Raw genomic sequence first — 24,312 nt, 5'->3', positions numbered from 1 at the left:
TTCGTAGGGAAATAGCCATGTTTTGAGTTGAAATTCTTATGCCCTCGGCTCAGTAGCGTAGCTACAATTCAGGAGGCCCGGGGCGGAAGTAACCGAAGAGGCCCCTCTCTTCGGTTACTGAATTAAAAGATAAAATATAATAAAATTTATACGTATGCTAGAAATTACTTTTAATTGAATTAATCTGGTTTGGTTTTACTCATTATCCAAACATTAAAGCAAGGGTTAATATTAATAACACAATATTATTTTGTTAATATTTATACATTAATTTATTTCATAGTTTTCACTTACAAACATTTTTTTCTTATTTTTATTTCTAAAAATTGTTTAATTACGTTGTCGAAGTTAATGTTGTTTGCTACTTTACGTTTAATCGAGAACATTGCCAAACTATTTAGCCGGGTCTGGGTCATCGTGGATCGTAAATAGCTTTTTATGAGTTTCAATTTTGAAAAACTCCTTTCATTAGAAACAATAGAGACACATACTGTTACAAAGACATTTGGAACGGATTCCATCAGGTTCACATCAAGAATAAAGTGTGCCATCTTCAATGTAGTCCAATTTCTGGCCTCTTCATTTATTCTTGCAGCTTTTATGTGATTGCGAAGTTTTTGATTCCATTAACAATTTCTTGCTTATCGAATTCTGTGTCACAATCATTGAGTAAATACTCGACCTGACCGATTTTAAATTCTTCGAATACAGTCTCTATTCTTTACATTCTAATTTGAATCGGCATCTTCGGCTGTTTCTCCATTCATTATCCTTTTTTAAACGTCTGCTACTTTTTTTTTCAAGGGAGATTCCCATTTTATCACATTTCCCCGAAGCAAACTGAGCCTTCGTGACCAACTCATATCGACTGACTTCCAAAAAGACTTTCAAACTTCGGAGTGTTATTACACGTTTTCTGTAAATCTGTAAATACCGCTCTGGAGTGTTTATTTCTTGCTAAATGTACCCCCATAAATGAAGAAATCCAAGAAATTAGAAATCACAAATATTCGAAAGTAAAATTTCAGCAGAGTCAAATTTTTCTACAGGAGTGATCCTTTCCCAAGTTAATATGCTTCAATGTTAATTTTCTTCATTTGATGATATCTCCTTTTCGTTTAATACACCTGATAAGACACTTTTCTAACTTTTTTATCTCTTCCGAAAATTAATTTTGCTCGAGTTTTCAAGAATATTATATCAATTTATAACTACAGCAAATTGCTCTCTATCTTGAGCTGTTCTCAGTATCGAATGTGTGTCCATGCCTGTCCAGTCTCTTACATTCTTCAACCAGGAGCATTTTCTTCTTCCTGGACCTCTTCTTCCTTCCACTTTCCCTTCCATTATAAGTCGTAGGAAATTGTATTTTTCTCCTTTGTAAATATGTCCTAGATAACTCGTTTTTCTGTTTTTTACAATATTTAGGAGTTCTCCCTCAGTACCCATTCTTCTTAGCACCTCGTTGTTGGTCACGTGCTCTGTCCAAGAAATCTTCAACATCCTTCGAAAAACCCACATCTCAAAGGCTTCTATACGCCTCATACTTGTAATTCAAACGGGTACGGGTAGCGACGTCTCAGGAACAGTCCTATCAGGGCAAGTGGTTTAATCCCTTCCACGTAGATTCCAGCTTTTTGGCCCGATAACGCCTGATTAGAGTTCTCCCTAGTAAGACCATAACGAAGATGAAGATAAATTTGACGGAAGTGGCATCGCTTTTTCTGGAGATAAATACAACAAATTGAGAGATACTGGCATTTAAGGTCCAGAGTCACTATAAAGAAAGATCCCTTCAAAAACTTACCAACATCCAGGTAAAAGAGGTTAAGGCGTCAGGTCGACTACCTTGCACCACGTGGTTAACGACACAGGCTACGAAAAACAACTTTGAACATTGGACATTGATACTTGAAATGTACAGGAAGTAGGACTAAAACTAGGAGTAATCGTCTAGGAATTATAACCATTAAATTTGGATTTGGTAGTGTTGAGTGAGACAGAACAAGGTATTTGGCACAGAATCTATAAATAACCACACACATATAAAGTGAAGTTCCAAAATATCAAAGAGCAAAAGAGCAGTGTCCGTAATGATACACCCAAAAAACCTAAATGGATAAAAAAGATTAAAAATATAATTGACAGAACTCTGCTAATTAAAATCAATACGCTTCAGAAGCTAGTAACTATTCTAGTATACGCAGTATCTGACGATAAACTTATCACAGTAAAACAATGTTTTGAATAACTCAGTGAAGAAATCACAAAAATAGGAAAATTGAAAGAATACTATTAGGAGACCTATTGTGTGCGAACCAGATCGTGAATGACTAATTGAAATATTTCAAAACAGTGACCTAATGATAGAATATAAACAATATAATTTGCACAGTCAAATTCATGAAAGTGCACAGCAACTATATCGCAACATACTACAACGATATAAAAAGACCTGGCTACTAAGTAGAAACAATTTTATTTGAAATGGGTTAATATTCAAACACAAGATGACAGAGAGCGATGCTTGGAAATAAAAAACAATTACAAGACGAACTATTAGTAACGCAACACATATACAGCGTATTTCAAAAAGGTATGTCATAACTTAAATCACGCATTCCAGGGACAAAAATAAATTGATTGAATCCAACTTACCTTAGTACAAAAGTGTACACAAACAAAGTTACAGCCCTTTGAAGTTACAAAATAAAAATTGTTATTTTGCATTATCTCCTAAACTACTTGACATTTTGTAATAAAAATGGACACGTTACTTTCTTGTTCTGAAAGCATTTTTCATAAAAAAGAAATAACAAAATCTAAGCACACGGAAAAATTTTAAGGGGGGCGTGCAGCCCTAAATCCGCCCAAACTTTTGAGTACGTTCAAATCAAATGAATTTTGTGGCATCATTAGTTTAACACATTATTTTAAAAATTTTTTTGCCTCATCACTTTTTTTAAAAATCAGTTTTTATTGATTTACGGCCCTTTTCATTAACCTTTAAAAAATTACGTGCAACTAAATAAATGGCTTAAATGAATTAACAAGTACAAAAATGTCTATAACCTGTATAAATATGATATTACGATAAATGTTCAAAATGACCCCCATTTTCTTCAATACACATTCGGTATCGTTTTAATAAGGAAAACCGAGTGCGCTGAAAAATCATATTTTTCTGACGAAATTGATTTGCAGCTTCAATTATTCTAACCCTCAATTGTTGTTCGTCCTCTATTGTTACGGAATACACTTTCTCTTTCATAAACCCCTAAAAGCAAAAGTCCATGGGGTTAAGACCTGGACTTCTAGGTGGCCAAGAAATAGGTGCGTCACGACCCCTTCCAATCCACCGACCAGGATACTGCCTGTAAAGCTATTCCTGGACTTCATTACTGTAATGCGGTTGAGCGCCATGTTGTAGAAACCACATATTTTGCCTTATTGCAATATTCACTTCTTCCAAATACTTTTGTAAATCGTTTGCCAAGAACTGCAAATAATTATCACCATTTAAATTGTTGGGAAGAAATACTGGGCCTATTAGATTGTTATCCACAATTCTTGCCCAAACTTTGAAAGTCCTTTGGTGATGAGACGTTTTTTTGGCGTGAGGATTTTCGTCGGCCCAAATGTGCTCGTTATGATGGTTTGTTATTCCATTTCTACTGAAGGTAGCCTCGTCGGTAAACAAAATATTTCTAATAAAATTAACATTTCGAGTGTTTTCCATTAACAACCAATCACAAAATCCAATTCTTTTAGGATAATCTTCAACCAATAACTCTTGAACCGTTGTTAAGTGATAGGGTTTAAGCAGCTGATCCTTCAAACGCCTCCAAACCCTTACGTGAGGAACATTTAGTTGAGCAGCTATTACCCTTGTACTTGTTCCAGGGACTTCTTCAATGATTTCTAAAATATTTTTATCAGTTGCATCCATTATTGGACGACCACTATTGCTAGCAACTTGCGGTTGGATTGTACCCGTTTCCCGTAAACGACGATCAATGGTCAGAAATAATCGTCTATCGGGTGTATTTCGATTGGGGTATTTTACTGCATAACGCCTTGCGGCTGCTGCACTATTTCCTTGACATTCACCTACGATATTCCCGATAGTTTATTGAAATCATAATTTAATCTGATCCAACTTATCCAAAGTTAAATGCATATCTGCCATTTCCTGAAATATGTAGGCCATTGTAATATCAAAATTTTTAATATTAATCTTATTCACACAATAAATGATAGCTTCAAATTATTGACTATTGTTGATGGAACTGTTTGTAATTATTGTATCCGTAGAAACTAATTGTAATAGTATGGCCAACTAGGAAAAAACTAGTTTTTCGAAAAAGTGAGAGGCAAAAAAGTTTTAAAAAAAATGTGTTAAACTAATGATGCCACAAAATTCATTTGATTTGAACGTACTCAAAAGTTTGGTTGGATTTAGGGCTGCACACCCCCCTTAAAATTTTTCTGTGCGCTTAGATTTTGTTGTTTCTTTTGTATGAAAAATGCTTTCAGAACACGAAAGTAACGTGTCAATTTTTATTACATAATGTCAAGTAGTTAAGGAGATAATGCAAAAAAAACAATTTTTATTTTGTAACTTCAAAGGGTTGTAACTTTTTTTTATGTACATTTTTGTACTAAGGTAAGTTGGATTCAATCAATTTATTTTTGTCCCTGGAATGCGTGATTTAATGTATGACATACCTTTTTGAAACACCCTGTATAGCTTACTTAGTAAAAAATAGCGTTCTTGTAGATAGAAGTTTATATTTAATATTTTTTATCGTTAGGTTAAATTTTGTTTTTATATAAAAGTCAGTAATCATGAAATTGTCTTTGTTTAAAATTAAGACATCTTTTATTTTGATTTTATTTTACATAACGTATATCCTAAAAGTTTTGGCACAAAATATTTATCGAATTTAAAAAAAAATTATTTAATTTAACTAATTATCGTAAAATACTGCTCAATATTTAATTTAAGCGCATCCGTCTGGTATTCTGAGAAGTATTTATAAGTAGAAATAAAGATCTTGCAATAATTGTTTACTCATGATTTTTACTGGGAAGTTCTGTCAGTGTGTATCATAATATTTTGAATATAGACATACATTGTATTCCCTTAAAATACTGGGTTTAACTTAGTTTTTAATGTGTCATCTTATTCATTTTCTATAGATCATAGATCATTAGAATACAAAAATATGATATAAAACTTGAAGTACATGTACATGTTTTCAAAACAAGATTAATCATATTATGATTCATATTTTGTAATCATTCTACAAATAGTTTTATTTACCATATGAAAATGATATACATATTGTACAAATAATTCAAAATATAATAAATACTAAATTTACAACTAATCAAAAGGGCACATGGATGTATCGTAGTTCCGTAGATTATCTACGAAAAAGCGCTCGATCGCATTTAATTTAAATCTACTTTGAACAACTATGATTAACTAACATAAGTATCCCAAAATATCTGGTCAAACATCTATTCCTCGCGGTGTTAAAGCAGCAAAAATAAAAGACAATATTGGGCGTTATTCTCAAGGCGATTTAACGCATTCGAGTATAGAGAATATATCGAAGAAGAAATAATGGCAAGACCAAGGAGACCAAGAGATGATGGCTCCCGAAGCAGAGGTCGTCCACCAACACGTTGGACTGACGATCTAAAACGTTGTCATAGGAATTGGATGCAAGAGGCACAAGATCGAAATAGATAGAAAATTATGAGGGAGATCTATGTCCAGCAGTGGATAAGCGAAGATTGAATGATGAATTCGGCTGCTTAGGTAAAAATCAAACAAAGCAATAGTAACATCGGAGGTACTCTATACGGCAGAAACTTTGACTTTTACAATAAAGATGTAGATCAACTACATAGATGGGAGAGAATGATTTTAAAATAGGTCTACTGAGCCGTTCATGAGCAAAAACTGTAACGTATAAAAAGTAACAAAGAAGTGACCATGTATTGAGAACCTGAGCAGGTCCAGATCTCAGTGGAGACCAAAGCATCCAGGCTAAGATGGATAGGTTACATGGAAAGAATCCCGTAAGTACGATAGGACAATTGACGAAATTATTGATTTTGAAGTCAATATCCATTCGCTATCTTACCTTTATGGAATTATTTTTTATGTGGTAGCTCTAAAGGAGTGATTATCACCAAATATTACCAGAAATAGTGTAAGGAGGAGCTTTACGAATCAAAAACAAAAAAATAGTATAAAACAAATTTCTAGAAGAGTCGATAATGCCACAAAATTGGAATAACGTAATTATAATATTACTGCTCAATACAGATGACAGAAAACAGCTTTTTAAAAGTGTAGACCAATTAGTCTCCTGTATAGATATACAAAATATTAACAAAAATTATTGCAAATACACTAGCCAACAAATTTGGGTCCTACCAAACTTCGGAGCAAGCAGATTTTAGACAATTCAGTGAAATAGATCATGTACAGTAATTACGACTCAGAGAAAACGCAAGAATTCGATTGCTGGAAACCTGAACAATAATTAAATCTCTGGAAATCTTCAATAATTTTCACTTTGTCTACAATTTTTCCCACTCTTCTATGAAAAATATTTCAAAGAACTCATCCGATTATTTTTGAATAAAATTAAAAGTGAAATCTACATTTCGTGTTCCAACATGTTTTTTTTTTGTGCTGCCCAAGCAAACTCTATCAGGTTTAAATCTGGATGATATGATGGGTGCATTAATGCGTAATGTCCGTTATTTCTAATAATGGAATCAATAGATCTGGTGTGATTATGTTAACAGGAGAATGAATATTTCTAGCTTTCAGCCTGGATTGGACTGAAAAAGACCTGGGCATCCTTTAATGGTCAAATAATACCTGGGCCAAAGTAACTGGGAAAAACTCGGTTATAGAGACCTAGAATAGAAGTAGTTGGTAATATTTTGAGGAGGCACATGTCCGCATATGAACGGAAAATGCTGATTAATGGGAGAGTGAAAGGGACCGAGACATTTCAATAGGTAGGGTTGTAGGTTTCAAAAGTGTTTATATCCCAATTTGATGAAGGATTTACGTTGATACTTAAAAAATTAACGAGATTGGGGAACATGGAGTACGAATTAATATAACCAAGACACAAATAATGATTATCGACAGAACTTGAAAAAGTATAATAGAGATCACAATATTGCTTAGTATTAAGTGATCGACAATTTTATAAATCTGGGTAATGTCAAAATAAGAAAGTAAACTACGAACATGAAATAAGACGGCGTATCCAGATGGACAGAACAGCTATATCCAAACTCATCAAAATATGGAAAAACACAAATGGTAGTACCATTCTTTGGTTATATCATCCGTACCTACAATATAAAGAGGCTAATGGTGCAGAGAAAACTGGTGAACAAGGAAAGTAGAGGGCTATCACCAACCTCGTACATAGACTCACACTGTGGAATAAGAAAATATTGATAATCACTATACATCTGCTAAAGCGTAGAAAATAATATATGATGAAATCATGTTTTAGTTTGTTCGTCTTCGTGGTGAAGTATCGACGAAGGACCCGACATAATACTGAACTTAACTAATCTACCTAAGATCTAACAACAGTTTATAGCACGAGAATGTATTTTTGCAAATTTTCTACCGTTTGGCCCCAAGTTAAACCATCTTTGTACATAAGTTCTAAAAGAGTTCTATGCCCAGCTTTAATATAGTACGCCCTCACTATCTGATGTTATTTATAACTTTGATGATCTGTAACATATTGACTCAGATTCCGTAGGGTTTTCCTTTAAACCATGTGCCGAGTTTTAAGGCAATGGATAATGGATATAATTAAAATACACTTACATACAATTTAATAACGTGACCATTCTTGTCATTTATTAAGTTTTAATGAGGTCATTTTATACGCGCTAGTAAAAAACGAAATATTAATTACACCTTTGTTTGTTACAGGTCTAAAACAGCCATTGAGAATGGCATGATCAGAAGAAAAAGTCAGAATCAAATCGCCGATTTACGCCCCCTAAAGAAAAGTAGTTCGTGTTCAACGATATATTTGGACGATAGTACAGTATCCCAACCGAACCTGAAGAATACTGTGAAATGTGTGGCTTTGGCGATCTACTATCACATAAAAAATAGGGATTCTCAAAGAGAAATCGACATTTTTGACGAAAAGTTGCATCCCTTAACAAGAGATGGTGTTAGTGATGATTATGATAAGTATAATCCCGAACACAAACAGATTTATAAGTTTGTGAGAACTTTATTTAATGCTGCTCAGTTGACTGCTGAATGTGCCATTATTACTTTAGTGTATCTAGAAAGACTGTTAACTTATGCTGAATTAGATATTCAACCTTCAAATTGGAAACGAATAGTTTTAGGTAAGTCTTTTTTTAATTATTATAGTTTTGTAGTCTTATATAATATTAAATGTTATAGTTGTTTAATCTTGAATATCTCGCTCCAAAAATGAATAACGATAATTCGTGCGTCAGAGATTCATGAGACATAAAAACATTTTTATATTTTTGATTCCAAAATAATTTTTAATTCCGAATTGTCGATGTTTTTTTATTTATAATTGATTAAGAAACAATTAGATAGAGTTAAGTTATTTATGTTTTATTGTACCACTAATTACTAAATAATATAGCATAGGGAAAAAACTAAACTTACTTTTTTCATTGATAAAATCAAAAATGTCAAAATAATCTAAATTAACTTAAATAAATATAAGTTTAATTAAAAAAAAAATTCTGTTTTTCCTCCGTGTGCAAAAAGCATAATCCCTCGTTAATTTTTCTTTATGCTCTTCATTAACACTCAGCTCAGGTATCAGAGGACATATTACTAAATTTTCTTTCACAAGGCTCCGAGCTAAAAATTTTATACCATGCGGTCCATATGTATGGAATAAATTCAGTTTTAGCGTCATTATGTACTATGTGAAAAAAACCTGAAACAGGTTGATTTTTATTCTCAAATTGACTATATACAGTATGAAAATATTATGCCCTTCCAGCACCCCCTTTGAATTATAAGCACCCCTCGAAAATTTTACATAATAAAGGGTGTCGTAGGGCACTTTGTTAGAAATTGATTTTAGTCCTCTGTTCAGCAATATAAAAATTTTTAAGGTTGGTGCAATCATTATTGAGAAAATTGATTTTTAAGATGTAAAATTTTGATAATGTCTATCACAAAACTTGAATGAAGATAATAATGTCACATAATATTTAGAAAATATTTTTCAGTATACTTTACAATCAAATTAAATGTTCAAAATGGCCACCATTCACTTCTTGATAATAACCGAGGCGATTTTGGAATTCTCGTACAACGTTTTGTACGACCTCGTAGGTTATTTTGTTAATTTGTTCCGTTATCCTAACTTTTAAATCAGCAATACTGTTTGATCTATTTAAATATACTTTAGATTTTAAATAACCCCATAAAAAGTAATCGAGAGGAGTCAAATCGGGATATCTAGTCGGCCATTCGATCGTTCCACGTCTTGCAATCCACCTATTGGGAAAAACCTTGTTAAAATAATTTCTAACTATACGTGCAAAATGCGGTGGTCTTGTTCGTAGTAAATATATCGATGATCTCATTTGGATCATTAATATTAGGAGAAAATCTTCGTAATGTAGGCACTAAAAATTTAATCAAAAAAAATAGATAAACCTCACCATCAACTGTGCCCTGAAAAAAATAAGGACCAATAATTTTATTGTTAATGATACCAGCCCAAACGTTAACTTTTTTAGGATATTGCGTGTGAGTCTCACACACCCAGTGAGGATTTTCTCTGTTAAAACATCTACAGTTCTGTTTGTTAACCGTTCCGTTTAAATGAAACGTCGCTTCATCAGAAAAAACTATTTTGTTTATGAACTGCAAATCTGTGTTCATTCTGTCCATCATCATTGCACAGAATTCTTGTCTTCTATCAGGATCATCTTCATTTAAGTCCTGAACCAACTGAACTTTGTAAGGGTGGTATTTTTCTTTGTGCAAAACTCTCAAAATAGATGATTTACTTACATCATTGACGGCGGCAAGTTCTCGAGTTGTCTTATGCGGATTTTCCTCAATCTCTAAAAGTACATTTAACTTTTTTTCATCAGTAAATTTAACATTTCTGCCTGGTTTTTCAATATTTTTTACATGTCCAGTATAACGAAACTTTTTTTCAATTTTGCTAACTGTAGATTGCGAAACTTGTTGACCAGGGTATTTATTATTAAACATTTCACAAACCTCCTTTTGAGTTCTTGTTTTATTACCACAATCAATCATTATTAAAATGTCTATTCTTTGAGTTTCGGACAAATGAGCCATAATTAAATTTAATACGCGCACAAATATTATACTGACGTCTTTTATTAACTTTAAATACCTAAATGACAGCAGCCTACTAGATTCATATCAATTGTTTATTTGGCTCTTTGACCAATATTTTATTATCTTCCAAAGTTTTTTCCCTAATGTTTAGCAGAACAGGTACTATTGCTGCTTTAGAAGTTAGGATAACGGAAGAAATTAACAAAATAACCCCCGAGGTCATACAAAATGTGTACGAGAATTCCAAACTCGCCTCGCTTATTGTTAAGAAGTGAATAATGGTGGTTGAACATTTAATTTAATTGTAAAAATCAATTTTCTCAGTTATGATTGTCGTAAAAAGATTTACTACAATTATTTACGCCCCTCCCTCTCTTAGTAAAAGTAAGTAAAGCTCTTATCCCCCTTTTAACGTTACATATTATAATATAAAGTAATATTACGACAAAACAAACTTCTTTTAAATTTTTGACATACGCTCCCCTGCCCAATCAGTTGGTCCAACATTATATTGAAAAGAAACCCGGCACCGACAAAATTTTCAATTTCTAATTTAACTGAGCTGCCACCGTTCTTCGGAGGGCACGTAAAGCCGTCGGTCCCGGCTACGGAAGTAGTCGAGTCATGTTAGGGGCGCTTGCGCGACCTGAAAACCCTAACACTAGACCTTAGCCAGAAGGTTACACGAACTTTACTTTTTTTATTGAAAAGAAAATTAAATTTTAGATAACAAAAACGAAAGTCCAGCATAAACTTTAAAATTTTCATGCATCGGACAACATTTTGAATTCCCATAATTATAGAAAATATATTTAATATACTTATTATGAATACAATTAATTCAACAGAATAAGAACAAATTTAAAAAACTCATAGAATATGTAATACAGTATACTCCCTCTATAACGAACATGGTTATTACGAGTTTTCGCTTATAACGAGGTACATTAGATGTAACGTGAAATTTCTATTGAACTGTAACCCTCTATAGCGAGGTAAATTTGCTTATAACGAGATAAAATAAGATTGAAAAACGTGTTTTTTTACGTTTTGGCCCGACCGTAGCTATAAATAAATACCCGTTTTAACTGCCGTCCTTACAATAAACTTCTTACAATTTATGATTCTTAGTCGGAAATTTACAATTTATGATTCACAAGTGTCATTGTAGGGGGTTGACCATTCACACCTAATAATATAGGTCCTAATAGACAAGATGTGGAAAGTGTTTTAAAGGTTGTCAGAAACTTTATCCAAAGAAAAAACGCAAATGAAGAAGCATAAAACTGTTTCATCTTTAGAAAATATGATAGATAATACTAGACAATTTAAAGCAGTCAAAAATGACAGACTTCTTCCAATTGCAGACGCAGTAGTTTATGTTATTTTTGAAAATACGCTTTATACAGATTTACAGAATACAGTTTTTTTATATAATCTTATATTGCTCCGAATGGCTTCACTATAGAAAGTTAATGTTTTAGAAAACTACATATTCATATGTATGCACAGTATTATTGTTGTTGGATATAACGAGATCCGCTTATAACGAGGTAATTAGTCTGCCATTTCAGTTCTCGTTATAGAGGGAGTCTACTGTATTAACAAAAAAAATGTGAAAGTTTACCACTCAGTGACATCTCCTTTAATTTTAATTACATCCAAAATTGTATGAGGCTTAGTTTTTACGAAGTCCTAACAAAGTTCTAGTGTAAATGAATCCCATATTTCTTGAAATTTTTCCTTCAATTTGTTGACTGACCTGGCAGGATGTTTCCTCAACACTTTTTTCATTTCGTACCACAAATCGGGGACAAGTCGGGACTGTTAGAAACCCATTCCAGAAGTGGTATGCCATGGTCTTCAATCCATTTTAAACTCTTTTTTGAGGTATGAAAACCTGCGCTGTCCTGTTGGAAGACAAAATCTTTCTCTGATGTTAAACTTTTTCCTTTAATCGATAAAAGAGATTCTTCTAATATCTTCAAATACCTATTTGTCCATATTTACAATATCATCGATAAAATACAACTTTCCTACATCTGTATGGTGGATAAACTACGATCCCAGCAAATACGTAAGTTAGATTTTATAAAAGCTTCGGGGCTGGTGTTCAAAATTGCCATTCAATTTTCATCGCTACTTGCTTAGTGTCGAATTTTCCTTCTTCTTCTTCGCGTGCCATATCAGAATTATCCGACGTTGGCCATCATCATTGCCAAGGGTTCTCGATCTTCTGCAATATGGAATAATTGTCCTGCATTTGATATCTGTGTCCATTCACGAATGTTTTTTAACTAAGAAACTTGTTTTCTTCCTACACCTCTACGGCCCTCTATTTTGCCTTTAAGGATCAACTGTAATATTTTATATCGACTTTCCCTTACTATATGTCCCAGATAAGACATTTTTCGATGTTTAACAGTCTTTAACAGTTCTCTATCTTTGTTGACGCTCCTTAGTACTTCTTCATTAGTTTTCTTGCTATCCAAGGTATCTTCAACATTCGTCTGTGGACCCACATTTCCAGTGCTTCAATTTTGTTCATGATCGATACTTTTAGCGTCCACACTTCTGCACTATACAAAAGTACGGACCAAACATAGCACTTAACCATTCTTTGTCTTAGTTCTAAACTGAGATGATTATTGCAAAGAAATGACTCAATTTTCATAAAAGTAGTTTTAGTCATTGCTATTCTATGCTTTATTTCTATATCTGGATCTAGTTGGTCCGTTATCACAGTTCCCAAATATGTCATTTTGTGAACTTTCTCAACTTTGACTCCGTTTAATTGAAGCTTTGCATCGGGATGTGGGTTTTGTTTGAGTTTATTTTAATGCCCATTTCCTCTCCTACATCGTGAATACGATCAATCAGAATTTGGAAACCTTCAATATAATCTGACAGAATTACTGTATGGTCTGCATATCTAATCACATTAAGTAGTTTCCCGTTGATTTTTATTCCCTATGGTTGTCTCTCAAGTGCCTTTTTAAATAACTGGTCCGAGTAAACATTGAACAATGTTGGCGACAAAATGCAACCTTGTCTGACTCCTCGTTGTATGGAGATTTCATCGGTGTAGTTATCTCCAATTTTTACGATAGCAGTTTGATTCCAGTACAAATTTTTAATGACACGAATATCCTTTTCATCTATTCCGATATTTTTCAGTATTTGCATTAATTTTACATGCTGTACTTTATCGAATGCCTTTGTGCCTCCCTGGTTTCCATAGCATTTCTAAAACCAAATTGGGTATCTTCAAGATCTTCCTCGCATTTGCGTCTATTCTGTTGTGAAGTATTCTTAGGAAAATTTTAAGAGTGTGGCTCATTAGGCTAATTAATCGATATTCTGAGCATTTTCTCGCATTGTGTTTCTTAGGTATTGCAACAAAGATGGATTTGAGCCAATCTGTGGGAATCATTGCGGTGTTATATATTGAATTAAAAAGTCTTACTACTACTTTTATGTTATCATCCTCTATCAGTTTCAGCAATTCAGTTGGTGTATCATCTGGACCACAAGTTTTTCTAATTTTAGCAATATTTATAGCGTGTTCTACCTCGCATTTCATAATTTCTGGGCCGTCAGTACAGTTTTGGTAGAATTCGGCAATATTATTCCTGTCATCTTCAAACAACTCTGATATATACAGCTGCCATTTTCTTATTTCGTGCTTATTTACAATAATTTTGTTATTATTGTCAACGAGTACAGAGGGAACTCGTTTTTTAAATATATTACTCATTTCTTTTAGTTTTTTGTGCATATTAAATAAGTCGTGTTTAGATATTACATCCTCCATTTCGTCGCACCTTTCTCTCATCCATTTTTCTTTGGCTAATTTGATCTCTTTTTTTATTCTTCTCTGCAGGTGTCTATATTCTGTTTCATTAGATTTTATCAGTGGACGTTGTTCCATTAATTTCAAGATGTCGTCTGTCATCCATTTATTTTTCTTGATAAGTTTTTTCTATAATCATTGTTTAATGGAGATTTCATTAACTTGGTTTTTAAATTCACTCCATAGTTCTTCTGGATCTTCTAGTTGTTCTCCGATGTTTTTTATTCTATTGTTAAATTCTTTTTTAATGTTATGTTTTATGTTTATATCGTCAAAGTTAAGTACATTGGTTTTTGGTTTTTATCGCTGAATTCGTTTTAACCTTAGTTTAATATCTGCTACAAGTAGTTGATGATCATATCCAATATCTGCCCCAGGAAATGTAGTGACTTTTTTGACGGCATTTAGGAAACGCTCATTTACAAGTATATAGTCTATTTGATTTTTTGAGGACTCAGGGTTATTGCCATCATCAAATGGGGCTTTCCAAGTGTATAGTCGTCGCTTGGGTAGTTTATACCAGGTGTTTGCAATGAGCATATCGTTTTCTTTACAAAATTCATACTATCTCCGTCCTCGATCGTTAGGTTGTCCTAGACCATAAGGACCTACAGTCTGACCTCGTCGACTTCCCCAATTTTTGCATTGAAGTCGCCTATAATATATAAAATTTCGTGTTTATTAAGTTTCTGTAAGATGTCTTGGATCTGATCATACAACTTCTCGACTTCATCGTCATATTTTCTATCTGCAGTCGGGGCATAGATTTGAAGTACGTTAGTTTTAAATGGTTGAATATTTATTTGAAGTAATATTATTCTATCCGAGACTGGTACGAAATTGGTCACATATTTACTCAGTTCTGATGTTACTAATATACCTACACCATTTTTGTGATACGGGTCTTCTGTGCTGTTACCGGAATAATATAATACACTTTTTACATGTTCCTGACTCTGGCCATCTCATTTCGCTGATTCCCAGTAGGTCTATTTTCATTCTTTTCATTTCTTGAATTGCGTTGTCAAGTTTCCCAGCCGCAAATACTTCTAACATTCCATGTGCACATTCTAAAATTAGATTTCTTTCTTTTTAGGATTTCTTCACGAGGTTTTCGCATGTGTACGACCTAAGAGGCCTCGTGGTATAAATATGTTTCTCCTCTTCTGCCGAATCTTGGCCTCCGCTTTCCATGATTAGTAACGGTTTGCAATTGCAGTGTCAATTCTATGGTGATTTTCCTGGGGGTGCTCTATGAGCCGGTAATGCAGTGGTTCTTCTTTGCCTTCTGCATTCTTATGCCGTTGACCATTAGTTGTTGATTCATCCGCCTTCGGGGCCGATTTCTCAACCCCAGGACAAAAGAATGCCCTACCAGTCACCAACTCATCCGCTCTAAGCCGTTGGTCAGTAAGTGGGGGATTGGTTATACTGGCAATCACTCGGACGTCAGAGCCTCATTTGTTTTCTAACAGGATGCACCGGATGACCATAATCAAGATCATCACGCGGGCAGGTGAGGGTGACATTTGGATAGGAGAAGCTATACATTGCGCATCACTATCCCTTGCATCCCCAATTTTCCTACGCCCTTCCATTACAACCAATTAATTGTCGCTTAATCCCATATTAATATAATATTTATAAAGTAAATGTTGAACAATTTTGTAAAAAATGTTAAATTAATATTCCAGATTCTACCAATATCAGTTTATCAGGGTCATAGGCCCATTAAACACTGTATTTAACCAATTTAATATTTATCCTATATAATCCTTATCATTTGATCAGATAACGTTAATTATAATTAGCTGCTGTTTGTTTATTTGTGTTAGTTACTGCTGTTAAAGTATGAATGTATAATAAAGTCAGTTACCAAGTGTATGGATGTTAGAAACATACAATTTAATTGTAGAATATTTAGAGACAATATTTTTAACCATTCTAGTGAATGTAACCTTTTGGAATACATTTTTTACTACTTAAGATTTACATCGGCAGGAGCATTTTGATATTCCATAAAACAAGTCATTACTGAGGTGTCAGCATCTTGTAATATGATCTTAAATTGCTAATCAGTTTTTTTATCTATTCTTATATATTCTAAAAAAAATTATTTGTATCAAAATTAATATTACAAAAAGCATTTAAAACATTTTATATGGAGAAAAATCAAACTGGAACTGTAGCTGATTTGCTGAACGTTCCGTTGAACCTATTGGGCTAGGGTTTGGTAAAATCCTAACAATATTATCTTGTTTTATGATGTCAATATCTTTTTTTTTTTGGGATATGTAAATGTATTACCCAATGTTTTACGACGGAAGGAGATCACATATTCACCGTTAATAACATCTTCAACAAATCCAGTATAATGATAATGACGAACAGTTTTTTTGGTAGGATATTTCACAATAACAAAATCGCCAATATTAATATCTGGCTCTAAATCATTGTCCTCGACATCACAACGTGCGTTCCATTCCATGTCATCGTCTGTTTCGGACTCTTCAAAGCTTGATTATCCCGATCTTTTTTTTAGGTAATAAATCGACACCATATATGTTCTTATTTTATTAAGTTTCTATTTTTTGTAATGCTCCAAACACTTGTTTTGTGACTTTCTGTTTCTTATTTTCTTTTAACTGTTTTTTTCTTCTTTGTCTATACTCTTCTTCTATTTTATCTTTTATTGGAGTGTCTGTAAGTACTAGTGATTTCCCCTTCTTTCTTTTGGCGGTATTTTTTCTAGGAGGTGCTTTTAGATAAGGCCTAATGACTTCACGTGTTATTAATATTGATGCTCTAGCTAGAATGAGAAGGTCCAGCTACTGGAAGTACATCATAGGGTTCAAAATAGTATTAATTTTATTTGAATCAAATGATATTTTTTCTATGGGAACAATAAGAACTTCAGTGGACGACTTGGGCGGAGTTTTTGCTTGGCTTGTTACAGTATTTTCAGGTTCTGGATTTGGTAAAGTTGCAACTTCAGACGGTCGATCCGTGACGTAAGACATCATACAATATTGGTCTGTAAAAATGTTGGAATCCAGCTGAAAAATTCCCATTTTCTGAAAACCTTTTAAAATATTAGTAGGGGTAAAGGCTAAAGGAAATGCTGTACCAACAATTTCACTTATGTTATAAATTGATAAAGGTGTACCCGGGTGATTAATCATCCATTCGTCAGATGCGCTGTTGTAATATGATTTGAAGGGTTCAAAGCAGGAAATAACTAAAGGCTGCAGCCGATGACTGTGGTGGTAAGGTCAATAATATTATGCCGTTATCTTTTGCTTTCTTTAAAACATCAACTGCATAATGGCTTTCATGATTGTCCAGTGCAGGAGAGCAGTTGGTATGTTTAATAATATGATCCAAACATTCTAAAAATGTGTTCGAAGTCATCCAACCTGTAGAAAATGCGGAACCACCAGAACCAGGAGGAGCGTGTTGTAACATTTTTGGGATAATTTTTTTTCTTGGGAAAACCATAAATGGGGGAATAAAAGTACCATTTGCAGATATTACACAACACAGAGTTACTAAGGCCCCTTCTTCCGAAGTGATTTTTCCGACTTTGCGCTAATATCATTGGAGGCTTGTGCACAGGCGTAACTCCTGTCTTGTCTAAATTATAAATTTCACTTGCACAAAATTTATACTTTTGCAGTTGTCAGATTTTTAAAAAACTCACATGCAATTTTTTTTTTTCGACTAACAATTTATTTCAATCTTTAATAGGACATTATCGGTTTGTATTGGGTTCACAACAAAATTACATAAACGAATCTCTTTGATTTTTTTTATTCGAAGCTTCGAACGAAGAAATTCCATTCAAGGAACTGCACGATTATTGCATGGCAGTCACTGATATTTCAGCAATTGATAAAAATATATATATTTATACATCAAATATAGAAAAATATTCAATATTTAGTACTTACAATTTTGCCACAAACTGAACAATAAACTTTGTCTATATCCATAGATACCTCTTTGTAAGGTTTAATTCAAGTATCGACTCTAATTTTCGGCATTTTAAAATCAAAATAGTTAACAAATTAAACAAGCTTGACTGACGATGCTTAAGTTTTCACTTTTACTTTTGAGAGCAAAATGATTTGCAAAAGGACAATTCTGTTCATACCCCATGCAATAAACTTTTGAAATACCCTTTAATTACGGAATTATAATCGGTTATCTGCTACAATAATACCAAGAATATTAGGTAGTATCTATATCTACCAACCTGGTAAATCTACGGACTCTGAGTTGGATGATCTAAATAGGCTTATCTCAAAGTCAATGGAAGACAAAGAGATAGCAATGGCCGCTTTTTTAGATATAGAAGGGGCATTTAATAATGTTACCACCAGCTCTTTGATAGGGGCTATGAGTAGACTAGGCGCACCTGCGGTAATATGCAGATGGATAAGGGCATCCCTGGAGAATAGGACAGTAATGTCCACTCTGGGTAAAGCAACCATCAAAGCAAAAGTAGGTGGAGGCTGTCCACAAGGAGGAGTTCTGTCCCCTCTACTTTGGGCAACCTTGGTAGATGATCTCCTCAGAAATCTGTCCACACAAGGCTTTTATTGTCTAGGATATGCTGACGATATAGCAATCGTTGTCAGGGGCAGGTTTGCTCAGGTAGTGTCTGAGAGAATGCAAGCAGCCCTAAATATAGTTGACGACTGGTGTAAACAAGAGAGACTGATAGTCAATGCTCAGAAAACACAAATTGTCAACTTCACCAAAAAAACAGCACTACAAGGCCTAAAACCACCGGTGCTGGGAAGAACAGAGATTTCATTTGCCAAAGAAACAAAATACCTTGGGGTATATTTTGATCATAGGCTTACATGGAATACTCACATTCTAAAAACCACACAGAAAGCTACTATGTCCTTGGGCAGATGTAGAAGAATGTGCGGTAAGAATTGGGGACTTAACCCCAAAATGACTCTATGGTTATATACAAGGGTTGTTAGACCCATGATAACCTATGGCTCGGTGACGTGGTGGACAAAGACGCAGCAAGTGGGAGCAATAAGGCTGCTAGGTAATACACAAAGGCTAGCATGCTTGTGTATTACGGGGGCCTTAAAAACAACTCCTACTGCATCGCTGGAAGTCCTGTTGAATCTACCACCACTTCATATCTTTATACAGGGCGAAGCCAATTCCGTGATGCACAGATTAATCCATAGTCAGCGACATATAAGCCAGATGCATGGTACTGACAACAGAAAGCTAATCGAGGAGTTAAAAGCCGATATTGTGATGGGGAAACCTATCGATGCAACAGTTACGAGATATAGCTTTAACAATAAGTTCACAATTAAGATACCAGGCAGGGAAGACTGGAATAAAGGTGTACCCATACAAGCTGCTGCTACCTGGTACACGGATGGCTCAAAAACATCGGAGGGTGTGGGAGCCGGCATAGTAGGGACAAATCAAGGGATAGATTTCCCGGTAAGTCTATCTAAGGATGTGACAGTTTTCCAGGCGGAAATAACTGCAATCCATCACTGCGTGGAAGAAATAGAAAGGCAGGAAAGAACGTTCTGTTCAGTTGCCATCTTCACAGATAGTCAGGCAGCGCTTAAGGCACTCAATTCTGTAGAGGTCAATTCTAAGCTAGTATGGGATTGCGTGTGTGCCCTAAATAAACTAGGAGACCGTAGCAAGGTTACGGTAGCCTGGGTACCGGGGCACGAGGGTCATAAGGGCAATGAAAAAGCAGATGAAATGGCCAAACAAGGCTCATCATTGCCATTTATTGGACCGGAACCCTTCTGCGGAGTTGCTAAATCAGTAACAAGAACGGCTACAAGGAAGTGGGTAGCTCACAAATCTCTGGAATCGTGGAGGAATTCACCAGGACAAAGACAGGCGAAACAGTTCATTACAGAACATTCGCCAAAATTTACGGCAGACCTAATAAGCAAAGACAGGAAAACAGTCAAGGTCATAGTAGGTCTTCTAACAGGGCACTGTAAGCTGAATAGGCACTTGAAGCTGATGGAATTATCAGATGATGACCTGTGCAGATTCTGTCACCTCGAAGAAGAAACAGCAGAGCACATTTTATGTCAGTGTGACAGTCTGGCAAATGTGCGGTTCTTTGTATTAGGAGAAGAAAATCCACCGGCAAATAGCTACATGGAAGGTACAGTCTCAAAGCTAGTAGACTTTATAAAAAGGGTCAGGCTAGAGAATGTTATCTAGGACTAGAGGACCACAATAGATCTGAAAAGGTCGCAGTGGAATAGGCCGAAAGGCCACCTCTCTTAATCTAATCTAATCTAGGTAGTATCTATAGGTACTATCGGTAATATTAAAGACTGAAATATTGAAATAAAATGAACGTTGGAATTTGCAGTTACTTAGTCATACTATTATCTACGGTTAGATAAATATTATTTGCAATCCGCAATTCGAAATAAATTAACTTTTATGCATTTTATGCAATTTTTTGTATAAATATGCAAAATCCTCCGATATTTGCATAATATATGCATTTGGCATATTGGTCTAAGTGTTATTATTACTATCGGATACTGATGTAGATTTAATTTAGATTATATGTATAAATTGTTACAAAAGTAGTTACAAAAGAGTCTGTACAGTGATCAGTCGTATTTTTTTTAGTTTTCTCTTATATTTTTTAAAATATAGCTAACGTTTTAGTTTTGCTTAATGAAATCATGTTTTAGGTGCAATCTTATTAGCTTCCAAAGTTTGGGACGACCAAGCCGTTTGGAACGTGGACTACTGCCAAATACTGAAGGACATAACAGTAGAAGACATGAACGAACTAGAGAGGCAGTTTCTCGAATTGCTCCAATTTAACATTAACGTACCCTCAAGTGTCTATGCCAAATATTACTTCGATCTTCGAACTTTAGCGGAGGCGAACGATCTGACGTTCCCCAGTGAACCGTTGAGCATAGAAAGAGCGCAGAAACTGGAAGCAATGTCCAGAGTAATGGCGGATAAATACACCCAAGAAGCTATCAAGAACGGCTTGAAGAAATGGTCCAGTTTGGATAATTTGACGAACGGTACGGCAGCGAGAAGGTCCATCGCCATTTTGTCGTGATTTATGTTATTTTCCTTTTTATAATTCTTAAGAAGCATTCGAAGCATTCTCACTGTAACACAATTGTAAACAATTCACGGAAAAACAAAGATGCTTTTTAAAAAAGCAGTAATAAACCACAACTACTTGGTTGTAATTTTTTAGTATATACGTACATGGTATGTAACAACTTGACAACCCCCGTTGATTCCAAAGTATTGAGCTAATAGTACCTAATAGTATTTACTCACACTTTTCTCCTTTAATATCTACCTCTATTCAATACAAATTTTACACCTCGTTTTAAAGTTGCGCTGTACCCATATTTATCCAGTCTTAAATGTGTCTCTGATATAGTTATTTTGTCTTGGTATTCTCTTTTTATCATCATTTAAAAAAACGTGATTTGCCATTTTTTGTGATGGGTATGCAGTTTTATAAACTTATAAATAAGGTTTTTCAATATCAAATATAAATTCTTATGTAAAAAGTTGCGTTTGTGTTGAGTTATGTTATTTTGAAAGCTCCTTCATAATAATTGCCGTATTTTCCTTTACAACTTCAATGGACGGGTTTCAGTTTCTCTTAAATGGAGAGGCATCTTTAAGAATATGTTATAGGCATATGGTGCTAGAATAGGCGAATAAAGGTACGAGCGCACTTGACCGAACCGGCTGGCAACGGAACGTACCGCTACAGTCCGGAATTAATAATAATAATAATAATTGCATATGGCATTTCTGCCGGGGAGTTTGTTTCGGACAGGTTCCGACGCCAATTGCATTTTTAACCCTGTTTTAAATAGCTAGTGTCGATGCGGACTACCTCAGGAGGATGGGCGACTTTATCTGTCTCAGAAGCACGGTGAACTGCTCGTATCATTTATAGAAATGAAAATGTTGTTGGGGCCGAGATTCGAACTGGTGCGCTCTGGCTTATAAGGCCAGTATCTTTCCGATGAGCTACGGACGTCCACAGTTCGGAAGTAAATGTCGTAATGCGCATTTACCGGCAAAACTTCCTCATCTCAGTCAGTGGATTTGCATATTTCATGGAAAACGGATCCAAAAACGAAGCGTAATAAATGGGTGCTTGAAATTTATTTCGTGATTTATTCGATCATCAAGACAAATTTTATCAACACTTCAGAATGAGTTACGAAAAATACCCAGAACTGTTATCTTTTATAAAAACTGATCTCACAAAACAAGAACGCGTATAGTAACCCTTAGGTAAGTATTTTACATTTTCCGGTTCGTTCCGTTGTGGTAGCGCTCACTAAGTCACCAAGCAACGCACCGCTACACGCGAAAATATTCTACCCGGAGTTTTCGACGCCTGGCGGTGTGAGTCGATGTATTATGTTTCCGAAAAGTGCGCGCTGATTCATTTGAATATACAAGACATTTAATTGCTGATCGTCGTGGTGAGTTTCATTTCTGGCTGGTTCGGTGAAGTGCGCGCGTACCTTAAGCAAAATGGTCTGACTTATATGTATGAATACACATAAGCATACTTCATGTAATTATATGTATAAATTAAAACATTACAAACCAAGTATATTTTTATAGTTGTAAAATATCACTAGAAACATAGTTTCAAACCCGATAAAATCACTATACCAAATTCTGTAGTTGTAATTTCTACAGTTTTATTATATTTATTTATGTACACAATTGTAATTTACAATATACACGAGTATTTTTTTAAATTTTATTTGCTTCTCATGCTTCCAATGATCTACCAAAGTATTCCCTAGATGAACATTTTTTTTACTAAAGATCTGCTTTTCTTTTTTATAATTATTATTATTATATATGTATATTTTCAAGATGCTTGATTTAACTCCAGATATTTTTTACATTTTACAGGATAATAAACGTATTTATGTATACATATAAAAATATTAGATAGTGGCCTAATACTAACATCCATATTAGCCAACGATTCCTAAATAATGATCTAGATCTAGAAGTTTCCTAACATTAGATAGTCGCTAGTCATCAAAACTCTGCTCTTTCAAAGATCTTTTGTGTTTAGGAAACAAGAAAAGTCAAGAGTCTCAGATCTGGTGAGTAAAGGGGCTAAGTGATGATACCCATGTAGTTTTTTATACGGAACTTGCGAATGATCATCGCAGAATGAACTTGTCACAGCATCGAATCTTTCTTTTGCACAGTCTCGTGCAAATTTCTTAGTATTTGAACATAACAAAAACGATTCATCTTGAGAGAAGAAATCATAATACACCATCCCCTTCTACCGAAAGCACTCGTCCACCAACATATCTTGCAGTATTGATAACTTTCGATAAAAGTTTTACCCAGTTTTACACAATGCGACACAAATTAATCTTGAAAATATCGAAAAAGGACTAAAAACAAGCAAAAATAGCTGTAACTAATAGTTTCACAAAATAAAAGCAATTGAAGATTGAAAAAAACAGAAAAGCTTAGGCTAAATCGTGGTAATCGTTACTATCAATCACACTGTGCTCTGTTGGGACGTCGTCGGGAAATTGAAAAAGTCTTGGAAATTAGTGATCAGTCTTCGTATTAATATAAAGGTAAACTGATTTGGTGGGGAAGTGGTAAGATCGTCAACTTACTGAGCGTAAACATTCAGGGCTCGTGAATTTAAATCTCTTTGTCGGGCGGGTACTCACTCGAGGTACCACAGTTGTTCGGCTATAATATGCAATTTTTTGTAAAGACAATAAAGCTGTCTTCGCTTAGTAAGAAGGCACTTACAATATGCCAATTGGCAAAAAAGACACAAAGGTAATCAGCAAAGTCCAACAGTGAATACTACGGATAGTCAAAAGATTATTTTGCAAGTAGGCGCGTTGTTCTTATGGAAACTATTTTATTCCTATTTAAGTTGGATCTGTTTCATGAATGATTGCTTCCAGCTACATTAGAACTTACGAGTAGAGTTCTCCAGTTTGACGTTTTTAAGTCAATCAATCAC

At 34.4% G+C, this 24,312-nt stretch overlaps 1 protein-coding gene across 1 annotated transcript in view; it reads left to right on the top strand.

Moving 5' to 3' along the window:
* The window catches only part of CycY (cyclin Y), a 43,253-nt gene extending 19,384 nt beyond the window's left edge, over positions 1 to 23,869 (top strand). The window contains exons 2-3 of the mRNA XM_072540763.1: positions 7,997 to 8,430; positions 20,978 to 23,869. Coding sequence (XP_072396864.1) covers positions 7,997 to 8,430; positions 20,978 to 21,363 — 820 coding nt within the window. The 3' untranslated portion in view covers positions 21,364 to 23,869. The remainder of the gene's footprint in view (positions 1 to 7,996; positions 8,431 to 20,977) is intronic.
* The last annotated feature ends 443 nt before the right edge of the window (positions 23,870 to 24,312 follow it).

The sequence above is a fragment of the Diabrotica undecimpunctata genome, chromosome 8, assembly GCF_040954645.1.
Source record: "Diabrotica undecimpunctata isolate CICGRU chromosome 8, icDiaUnde3, whole genome shotgun sequence".
Taxonomy (NCBI): Eukaryota; Metazoa; Arthropoda; class Insecta; order Coleoptera; family Chrysomelidae; genus Diabrotica; species Diabrotica undecimpunctata.
The sequence above is the reverse complement of the archived record's forward strand: the minus strand, read 5'-3'. Positions and strand labels throughout refer to the sequence as shown.